Raw genomic sequence first — 11,625 nt, 5'->3', positions numbered from 1 at the left:
GCCAGCATCCGGGTGGATAGCGTTGAGGACTTTGCCTACGGCGCGTCAATTCTACTGAACGCTATGGACACTACCGTGCAGAAACGACCGTTGGATGGCGAAGAGATTGCCAGGAGAGCGGAGGAAATGGTTGGGAAGATACCGTACAGTTTACTGTGGAATAACTGTGAACATTTCGTTACTTACTGCCGGTACGGCAGCGCAATCAGCATTCAGACAGACAAGGTAACATATTGATATTGGCCTTTCTTCTTCTTCTTCTTCTTCTTTTTATTAACGCGCAGCGCGGATGAAGATGCCATCTTTAATTAAGAGCTATATATCCCAAACGTTCACCTAACTGCAATATGATAACGGTGTTTTACTACACAGACCTTTCATTTCATAGGTCCCTAATGAGTGTTGATTTATACATTGGGTGTGCGTCCTGCGTGCGCTCTTGGAACTGTTGCGCGCGAGATGTTTTCACAGAGGGACGCGTCAGGACTCTGCCCGTTTCTATAACTAGTTGCAGAATTGGATTATTTGAATATATCCATCTATTGATTAGGTGAATGCTGTGAACTAGTAATTGCTGGTTTAGGTGATAGGCTTATATGCCTTGATTTTAAAAAAAAAAATACAAAAATGTAGACTTAATAACTCCAAAGTAAGCTATGATAAAACAGGATTATTTGATTGATCTCAAGGTAAAATAGGCTAAAAAAGGTTCACTAGTCTACTTTACTCTGTGAGCAATGTCAACGATGTGCATCAATATGGGCCAATGTTTTATAGAGCAACGGACAAGGCAGACAATCTTTGCATCCCCTATATAGGCCTATTATGGTGCACTCACTTTGGCCAGTGTCTAAAGTAGTGTCCTGCTCTGATCTAAAGTAGTGTCCTGTTCTGATCTAAAGTAGTGTCCTGCTCTGATCTAAAGTAGGGCCCTGTTCTGGTCTAAAGTAGTGTCCTGCTCTGATCTAAAGTAGGGCCCTGTTCTGATCTAAAGTAGGGCCCTGTTCTGATCTAAAGTAGGGCCCTGTTCTGATCTAAAGTAGGGCCCTGTTCTGATCTAAAGTAGGGCCCTGTTCTGGTCTAAAGTAGTGTCCTGCTCTGATCTAAAGTAGTGTCCTGTTCTGATCTAAAGTAGGGCCCTGTTCTGATCTAAAGTAGGGCCCTGTTCTGATCTAAAGTAGGGCCCTGTTCTGATCTAAAGTAGGGCCCTGTTCTGATCTAAAGTAGTGCCCTGCTCTGGTCTAAAGTAGTGTCCTGCTCTGGTCTAAAGTAGTGTCCTGCTCTGGTCTAAAGTAGTGTCCTGCTCTGGTCTAAAGTAGTGTCCTGCTCTGGTCTAAAGTAGTGTCCTGCTCTGGTCTAAAGTAGGGCCCTGTTCTGATCTAAAGTAGTGCCCTGTTCTGATCTAAAGTAGTGCCCTGTTCTGATCTAAAGTAGTGTCCTGCTCTGATCTAAAGTAGGGCCCTGTTCTGGTCTAAAGTAGTGTCCTGCTCTGATCTAAAGTAGGGCCCTGTTCTGATCTAAAGTAGGGCCCTGTTCTGATCTAAAGTAGGGCCCTGTTCTGATCTAAAGTAGGGCCCTGTTCTGATCTAAAGTAGGGCCCTGTTCTGGTCTAAAGTAGTGTCCTGCTCTGATCTAAAGTAGTGTCCTGTTCTGATCTAAAGTAGGGCCCTGTTCTGATCTAAAGTAGGGCCCTGTTCTGATCTAAAGTAGGGCCCTGTTCTGATCTAAAGTAGGGCCCTGTTCTGATCTAAAGTAGTGTCCTGTTCTGGTCTAAAGTAGTGTCCTGTTCTGGTCTAAAGTAGTGTCCTGCTCTGGTCTAAAGTAGTGTCCTGCTCTGATCTAAAGTAGGGCCCTGTTCTGATCTAAAGTAGGGCCCTGTTCTGATCTAAAGTAGGGCCCTGTTCTGATCTAAAGTAGTGCCTTATGTGAATATGGTGCCATTTGGCATGCAGCAAATGATTTGTCCAAGTTTCCCGGACCACAAAACGGGATCGACCGCCCCCGTACCCCATGCCTTAAAAAAAAAGACAGACCGACATGAAAATGTGTAGCAACGGCTCGATTCAATCTTACGTAGCAACATTTGAAATTGTTTGTTTTTTTGTTGCAATAGTAGAGACTCAGAGCTATAAAATGGTATATCAAACACTACAGTTGAGAAACAATGGGAAAGTAATTATGCTTTGAAAGTTGTATAAACTTGTGACTCCGCTTTTGAATAAATGGCCCTTGAATGTTTTGGTATCTAGGGAAGAGCTCTTCTATGTCTCCACCCATTCAGCACCGTTCACACCCTCTTAAGCCCCGCCCATTCAGCACCGTTCACACCCTCTTAAGCCCCGCCCATTCAGCACCGTTCACACCCTCTTAAGCCCCGCCCATTCAGCACCGTTCACACCCTCTTAAGCCCCGCCCATTCAGCACTGTTCACACCCTCTTAAGCCCCGCCCATTCAGCACCGTTCACACCCTCTTAAGCCTTAAGCCCCGCCCATTCAGCACCGTTCACACCCTCTTAAGCCCCGCCCATTCAGCACCGTTCACACCCTCTTAAGCCTTAATCCCCGCCCATTCAGCACCGTTCACACCCTCTTAAGACTTTAAGCCCCTACCATTCAGCACCGTTCACACCCTCTTAAGCCTTAATCCCCGCCCATTCAGCACTGTTCACACCCTCTTAAGCCTTTAAGCCCCACCCATTCAGCACCGTTCACACCCTCTTAAGCCTTTAAGCCCCGCCCATTCAGCACCGTTCACACCCTCTTAAGCCTTTAAGCCCCGCCCATTCAGCACCGTTCACACCCTCTTAAGCTTTTAAGCCCCGCCCATTCAGCACCGTTCACACCCTCTTAAGCCTTAATCCCCGCCCATTCAGCACTGTTCACACCCTCTTAAGCCTTTAAGCCCCGCCCATTCAGCACCGTTCACACCCTCGTAAGCCTTTAAGCCCCGCCCATCTCTTCAAGGATTCACACGTGAGGCTGAATGGGTGTAGATTTCAAGACGTAAAGCTGGTTCGTAATACGTCTTTTGCCATGTCTGTTTATAGTTATCGCAAGTGACATCAGGAACCTTCTGTTGTCGTCTGACGTCAAACTTGTCGTTTAGGAGAAAGTGTAAACACAAAAAACGACAGGCTGCCTGACGTCAGCGGCCCGATGGTCCAACATAGCATAACTGGTGTATCGTAACACCAATCAACACAACCGTTTTTAAAAAATGATTGTAGTTTTAATATGTCAATCTAGAAAGAAAAAAAAAACAGGAAAGTTTCAGAACAATGTTTTGGTTTGTTTCTAAACTGCTAGCTAAAGTTACGTTAGCTGGCTAGACAGTTCAAGTAATGACCATATCATATCACTCCTGTGAAACAGTGACGTGCGACATTACTCCCTGCTTCCTGAAACGAGTCACAAATGTGAACCAGTCCGAGTGAGAACGCCGTGTTTCCGTAGTTTATCATAACATCAACACAGGTGTTTAAATGAGTCCGTTTGCAGTCGACTAGGCTGACTAACTAGTCTGCAGGTTCTGGTGAGAGTCTGAATTTGTTTCTGTTCTAAATGAGCACCATCGAGCGAAGCTAAGCTAGACTAGTGTTTAACTGTTGTTCACAGAGCGCCGGGCAGAAATGACTCGTTTTGAAAAGAACTCTGTTCTTAGTTCCGTTCTCTGGTAGAACCCGTCGGCGGGTTCTGTTCATTCTGTTCCATCGGTTCTAGTAAAAGAACAAGTTGAGGCTATACATCCAAAATGGCACCCTATTCCCTATATAGTGCACTACTTTAGACCAGGACTGGCACCCTATTCCCTATATAGTGCACTACTTTAGACCAGGACTGGCACCCTATTCCCTATATAGTGCACTACTTTAGACCAGGGCCCTATTCCCTATATAGTACACTACTATAGACCAGAGACCTATTCCCTATATAGTGCACTACTTTAGACCAGAGCCCTATTCCCTATATAGTGCACTACTATAGACCAGAGCCCTATTCCCTATATAGTGCACTACTTTAGACCAGGGCCCTATTCCCTATATAGTGCACTACTATAGACCAGAGCCCTATTCCCTATATAGTGCACTACTTTAGACCAGGGCTGGCATCCTATTCCCTATATAGTGTACTACTATAGACCAGAGCCCTATTCCCTATATAGTGCACTACTTCAGACCAGAGCCCTATTCCCTATATAGTGCACTACTTCAGACCAGAGCCCTATTCCCTATATAGTGCACTACTTTAGACCAGGGCTATCACCCTATTCCCTATATAGTGCCCTACTTTAGACCAGGACTGGCACCCTATTCCCTATATAGTGCACTACTTTAGACCAGGACTGGCACCCTATTCCCTATATAGTGCACTACTTTAGACCAGGACTGGCACCCTATTCCCTATATAGTGCACTACTTTAGACCAGGACTGGCACCCTATTCCCTATATAGTGCACTACTTTAGACCAGGACTGGCACCCTATTCCCTATATAGTGGCACTACTTTAGACCAGGACTGGCACCCTATTCCCTATATAGTGCACTACTTTAGACCAGAGCCATATTCCCTATATAGTGCACTACTATAGACCAGAGACATATTCCCTATATAGTGCACTACTTCAGACCAGAGCCGTATTCCCTATATAGTGCACTACTTCAGACCAGAGCCCTATTCCCTATATAGTGCACTACTTTAGACCAGGGCTATCACCCTATTCCCTATATAGTGCACTACTTTAGACCAGGACTGGCACCCTATTCCCTATATAGTGCACTACTTTAGACCAGGACTGGCACCCTATTCCCTATATAGTGCACTACTTTAGACCAGGACTGGCACCCTATTCCCTATATAGTGCACTACTTTAGACCAGGACTGGCACCCTATTCCCTATATAGTGCACTACTTTAGACCAGGACTGGCACCCTATTCCCTATATAGTGCACTACTTTAGACCAGGACTGGCACCCTATTCCCTATATAGTGCACTACTTTAGACCAGGACTGGCACCCTATTCCCTATATAGTGGCACTACTTTAGACCAGGACTGGCACCCTATTCCCTATATAGTGCACTACTTTAGACCAGAGCCATATTCCCTATATAGTGCACTACTATAGACCAGAGTCATATTCCCTATATAGTGCACTACTATAGACCAGAGCCATATTCCCTATATAGTGCACTACTATAGACCAGAGCCCTATTCCCTATATAGTGCACTACTATAGACCAGAGCCCTATTCCCTATATAGTGCACTACTTTAGACCAGAGCCATATTCCCTATATAGTGCACTACTTTAGACCAGAGCCATATTCCCTATATAGTGGCACTACTATAGACCAGAGCCCTATTCCCTATATAGTGCACTACTATAGACCAGAGCCCTATTCCCTATATAGTGCACTACTTCAGACCAGAGCCGTATTCCCTATATAGTACACTACTTTAGACCAGGGCTATCACCCTATTCCCTATATAGTGCACTACTTTAGACCAGGACTGGCACCCTATTCCCTATATAGTGCACTACTTTAGACCAGGACTGGCACCCTATTCCCTATATAGTGCACTACTTTAGACCAGGACTGGCACCCTATTCCCTATATAGTGCACTACTTTAGACCAGGACTGGCACCCTATTCCCTATATAGTGGCACTACTTTAGACCAGGGCTGGCACCCTATTCCCTATATAGTGGCACTACTTTAGACCAGGACTGGCACCCTATTCCCTATATAGTGCACTACTTTAGACCAGGACTGGCACCCTATTCCCTATATAGTGCACTACTTTAGACCAGGACTATAAAATACAACCTCTTTAAGTTCAAGTTTGTTACTTAAACAAATTTGTTTATTTGTCATATAAAAAGTGTAATGAAATGCTCAGGTCTACTTACAGGTCCATCTCTCCACAATGCAATATCAATAAGTTAATAATAATAATAATTCAAAAGTTAGATGAATAAAAATATATAATGCGATGCGGTTGATCCACAAACACACCGCTGACTTAACTTTAGTCAAGTTGATCCACAAACACACCGCTGGCTTAACTTTAGTCAAGTTGATCCACAAACACACCGCTGGCTTAACATTAGTCAAGTTGATCCACAAACACACCGCTGACTTAACTTTAGTCAAGTTGATCCACAAACACACCGCTGACTTAACTTTAGTCAAGTTGATCCACAAACACACCGCTGACTTAACTTTAGTCAAGTTGATCCACAAACACACCGCTGACTTAACTTTAGTCAAGTTGATCCACAAACACACCGCTGACTTAACTTTAGTCAAGTTGATCCACAAACACACCGCTGGCTTAACATTAGTCAAGTTGATCCACAAACACACCGCTGGCTTAACTTTAGTCAAGTTGATCCACAAACACACCGCTGGCTTAACTTTAGTCAAGTTGATCCACAAACACACCGCTGGCTTAACTTTAGTCAAGTTGATCCACAAACACACCGCTGACTTAACTTTAGTCAAGTTGATCCACAAACACGCCACTGGCTTAACTTTAGTCAAGTTGATCCACAAACACGCCACTGGCTTAACTTTAGTCAAGGTGATCCACAAACACACCGCTGACTTAACTTTAGTCAAGTTGATCCACAAACACACCGCTGACTTAACTTTAGTCAAGTTGATCCACAAACACGCCACTGGCTTAACTTTAGTCAAGTTGATCCACAAACACGCCACTGGCTTAACTTTAGTCAAGTTGATCCACAAACACACCGCTGACTTAACTTTAGTCAAGTTGATCCACAAACACACCGCTGACTTAACTTTAGTCAAGTTGATCCACAAACACGCCACTGGCTTAACTTTAGTCAAGTTGATCCACAAACACACCGCTGACTTAACTTTAGTCAAGTTGATCCACAAACACGCCACTGGCTTAACTTTAGTCAAGTTGATCCACAAACACACCGCTGACTTAACTTTAGTCAAGTTGATCCACAAACACACCGCTGACTTAACTTTAGTCAAGTTGATCCACAAACACGCCACTGGCTTAACTTTAGTCAAGTTGATCCACAAACACACCGCTGACTTAACTTTAGTCAAGTTGATCCACAAACACACCGCTGACTTAACTTTAGTCAAGTTGATCCACAAACACGCCGCTGGCTTAACTTTAGTCAAGTTGATCCACAAACACACCGCTGACTTAACTTTAGTCAAGTTGATCCACAAACACGCCACTGGCTTAACTTTAGTCAAGTTGATCCACAAACACGCCACTGGCTTAACTTTAGTCAAGTTGATCCACAAACACACCGCTGACTTAACTTTAGTCAAGTTGATCCACAAACACGCCACTGGCTTAACTTTAGTCAAGTTGATCCACAAACACACCGCTGACTTAACTTTAGTCAAGTTGATCCACAAACACACCGCTGACTTAACTTTAGTCAAGTTGATCCACAAACACGCCACTGGCTTAACTTTAGTCAAGTTGATCCACAAACACACCGCTGACTTAACTTTAGTCAAGTTGATCCACAAACACACCGCTGACTTAACTTTAGTCAAGTTGATCCACAAACACGCCACTGGCTTAACTTTAGTCAAGTTGATCCACAAACACGCCACTGGCTTAACTTTAGTCAAGTTGATCCACAAACACGCCACTGGCTTAACTTTAGTCAAGTTGATCCACAAACACGCCACTGGCTTAACATTAGTCAAGTTGATCCACAAACACTGCCGTGTTTTTAACGACCCGGATGTAGCCGGTTTTCAGGGGAAATGGAAAGAGAGCCGATGTGATGTCACTTCCTCTTTTGGCCGTTAATAACAAGGTGACACGCCATCTTAACTCCTCCTCCACATTTACTGGATTGGTCGAAACAGTGCAGAAGAGATCCGCCCCCCCGATTAGTTATTTTTTTCTTTTTTTTTCTTCTCGTCAAGACCATAATTCAGGGGGATATCGTTTCCGACGTTTATTTTAAGCCTGCTACGTTAGGTTAGGTTAGTGGCTTAAATGTTCTTAGTGGGAAATCTGGTTCCTGTGTCGTTCCTCAAGACAAATGGAGAACAACGGTCCTATTGTGGACAGGCCAAATCACTGCAGTATTCGGGGAAGGTGATTTTAACCAGAGTTGAGGACTGGCAGCACTGTTGGTCAGGAGGGGTAGCGGAGTTTTTCTGGACCTTTGTAGACTAACCATGATTCCCCCAAAATGAGCCCTGAAATGTGTTCCAAATGGCCCCCTATTCCCTATATAGTGCACTACTATAGACCAGAGCCCTATTCCCTATATAGTGCACTACTTTAGACCGGGGCTGGCACCCTATTCCCTATATAGTGCACTACTTTTATCCAGACTCTATAGACCCTGTTCAAAGTAGTGTACTACCAAGCCTAAAGAGGGTGCCATTTGAGACGGACAGTAGTAGCCCAGTCTGGATGGAAACTTATTCTACAACTTTTGACATATTTGACTGTAACTTGATATGTAGGCTACAAAGACCAGCTACCGCAGAGCAGAAGCAGAGACAGAGACAGAATAGCATTCTGTGGCACGTGCTTACTTCAGAGAGGGAGAGAGGGAGTGGGAGAGAGAGGGAGTGGGAGGGGGGGAGGGAGGGAGGGGGAGAGAGGGAGGGAGGGAGAGTGGGAGTGAGAGAGAGTGGGAGGGAGAGAGAGAGAGAGTGGGAGGGAGAGAGAGAGTGGGAGAGAGAGTGGGTGGGATGGAGGGAGGGAGTGAGAGAGGGAGGGTTTCAAGAGAGGGAGGGAGAGATAGAGACAGACTGAGACATACAAAAAAATGTGTTTTCTGTCCTAAATGTTTTATCTTGTCAAAGGCCCAAGAGTCAAAACAAAGGCTTTCTGATATTGACCAAATGAGACATGTTATGTATTTCATGACATGATTATGGCACTCAGATAGTCAGGGCACACAGGGCACAACACCCCAACACACACACACACACTTAACACGGGTGATGTTCTCCCTGTAATATATTCTACTACAGGGCACAACACCCCAACACACACACACACACACACACTTAACACGGGTGATGTTCTCCCTGTAATATATTCTACTACAGGGCACAACACCCCAACACACACACACACACACACATTTAACACGGGTGATGTTCTCCCTGTAATATATTCTACTACAGGGCACAACACCCCAACACACACACACACACACACACACTTAACACGGGTGATGTTCTCCCTGTAATATATTCTACTACAGGGCACAACACCCCAACACACACACACACACACACACACACACACACACACTTAACACGGGTGATGTTCTCCCTGTAATATATTCTACTACAGGGCACAACACCCCAACACACACACACACACACACACACACACATTTAACACGGGTGATGTTCTCCCTGTAATATATTCTACTACAGGGCACAACACCCCAACTGTCACACTCTCACACACACACACACACACACACACTTGCCCTCTAAATATTCCCCTGTCTATCACTATAATATAAACCATCTTTTCTGTTTTTTTCCCCACTTCTAGTTCTGTGATTGGCTGAAATCTGTCATCCGGGATCATAGGAGTGTTCCGCTGACGGCGATCCTGGGAATTCTGTCTATTCTCAGTCTGGGAATGTCCCCTTACACCACGCTTCCCACCCTCCTCATCCCCTTCACCCTCTGGATGGCAGGCTGATACCTGGGAATTCTGTCTTTTCTCAGTCTGGGAATGTCCCCCTTACACCACGCTTCCCACCCTCCTCATCCCCTTCACCCTCTGGATGGCAGGCTGATACCTGGGAATTCTGTCTATTCTCAGTCTGGGAATGTCCCCCTTACACCACGCTTCCCACCCTCCTCATCCCCTTCACCCTCTGGATGGCAGGCTGATACCTGGGAATTCTGTCTTTTCTCAGTCTGGGAATGTCCCCTTACACCACGCTTCCCACCCTCCTCATCCCCTTCACCCTCTGGATGGCAGGCTGATACCTGGGAATTCTGTCTATTCTCAGTCTGGGAATGTCCCCTTACACCACGCTTCCCACCCTCCTCATCCCCTTCACCCTCTGGATGGCAGGCTGATACCTGGGAATTCTGTCTTTTCTCAGTCTGGGAATGTCCCCTTACACCACGCTTCCCACCCTCCTCATCCCCTTCACCCTCTGGATGGCAGGCTGATACCTGGGAATTCTGGAAAATCCATAATGAAAATGTCATTCTGGAATTCCGTTTCATTTCAGTAGGAATTTTGATAATATGTATATAGGTGTGTATATATATATAAATAAAATCTCCAGAAACTGAAATGTTCACGTGTCAATAACAATGTATTTTCTTTTTAAAATATAATAATTTTGGGGGTGTTTTTAACTCCCCCTGAGACACCCGCAGGGAGTGGGGTCACGGTCAGGGTCACCATATCCCAACTCCCCCTGAGACACCCGCAGGAAGTGGGGTCACGGTCAGGGTCACCATATCCCAACTCCCCCTGAGACACCCGCAGGGAGTGGGGTCACGGTCAAGGTCACCATATCCCAACTCCCCCTGAGACACCCGCAGGGAGTGGGGTCACGGTCAAGGTCACCATATCCCAACTCCCCCTGAGACACCCGCAGGGAGTGGGGTCACGGTCAAGGTCACCATATCCCAACTCCCCCTGAGACACCCGCAGGGAGTGGGGTCACGGTCAAGGTCACCATATCCCAACTCCTCCTGAGACACCCGCAGGGAGTGGGGTCACGGTCAAGGTCACCATATCCCAACTCCCCCTGAGACACCCGCAGGGAGTGGGGTCACGGTCAAGGTCACCATATCCCAACTCCCCCTGAGACACCCGAAGGGAGTGGGGTCACAGCCTGGGTCACCATATCCCAACTCCCCCTGAGACACCCGCAGGGAGTGGGGTCACAGCCTGGGTCACCATATCCCAACTCCCCCTGAGACACCCTCAGGAAGTGGGGTCACGGTCAGGGTCTCCATATCCTGAGACACCCGCAGGGTTTGGGGTCTCGGTCAGGGTCACCATATCCCAACTCCCCCTGAGACACCCGAAGGGAGTGGGGTCAGGGTCACCATATCCCAACTCCCCCTGAGACACCCCCAGGAAGTGGGGTCACGGTCAGGATCACCATATCCCAACTCCCCCTGAGACACCCTCAGGGAGTGTGGTCACGGTCAGGGTCACCATATCCCAACTCCCCCTGAGACACCCGCAGGAAGTGGGGTCACGGTCAGGGTCACCATATCCCAACTCCCCCTGAGACACCCGCAGGGTTTGGGGTCACGGTCAGGGTCACCATATCCCAACTCCCCCTGAGACACCCGCAGGAAGTGGGGTCAAGGTCAGGGTCACCATATCCCAACTCCTCCTGAGACACCCGCAGGGTTTGGGGTCACGGTCAGGGTCACCATATCCCAACTCCCCCTGAGACACCCGCAGGAAGTGGGGTCAAGGTCAGGGTCACCATATCCCAACTCCCCCTGAGACACCCGCAGGAAGTGGGGTCAGGGTCACCATATCCCAACTCCCCCTGAGAGTGGGGTCCCCATCGTACAATTAGCAATTAGAGTAAAGTGCCTTGCTCAAGGGCACAGCAACAGATTGTTCACCTACTCAGGTCCGGT

General features: G+C 46.7%; 1 protein-coding gene across 1 annotated transcript in view; it reads left to right on the top strand.

The window, feature by feature from the left end:
• The window catches only part of LOC110532986 (lecithin retinol acyltransferase-like), a 10,456-nt gene extending 460 nt beyond the window's left edge, over positions 1–9,996 (top strand). Inside the window, exons 1-2 of the mRNA XM_036987139.1 lie at positions 1–225; positions 9,545–9,996. The exon at positions 1–225 is cut by the window's left edge and continues 460 nt beyond it. Of these exons, the coding sequence (XP_036843034.1) occupies positions 1–225; positions 9,545–9,697 (378 nt within the window). The 3' untranslated portion in view covers positions 9,698–9,996. The remainder of the gene's footprint in view (positions 226–9,544) is intronic.
• The last annotated feature ends 1,629 nt before the right edge of the window (positions 9,997–11,625 follow it).

This window comes from Oncorhynchus mykiss, chromosome 9, assembly GCF_013265735.2.
Source record: "Oncorhynchus mykiss isolate Arlee chromosome 9, USDA_OmykA_1.1, whole genome shotgun sequence".
NCBI classification, from domain to species: Eukaryota; Metazoa; Chordata; class Actinopteri; order Salmoniformes; family Salmonidae; genus Oncorhynchus; species Oncorhynchus mykiss.
The sequence above is the reverse complement of the archived record's forward strand: the minus strand, read 5'-3'. Positions and strand labels throughout refer to the sequence as shown.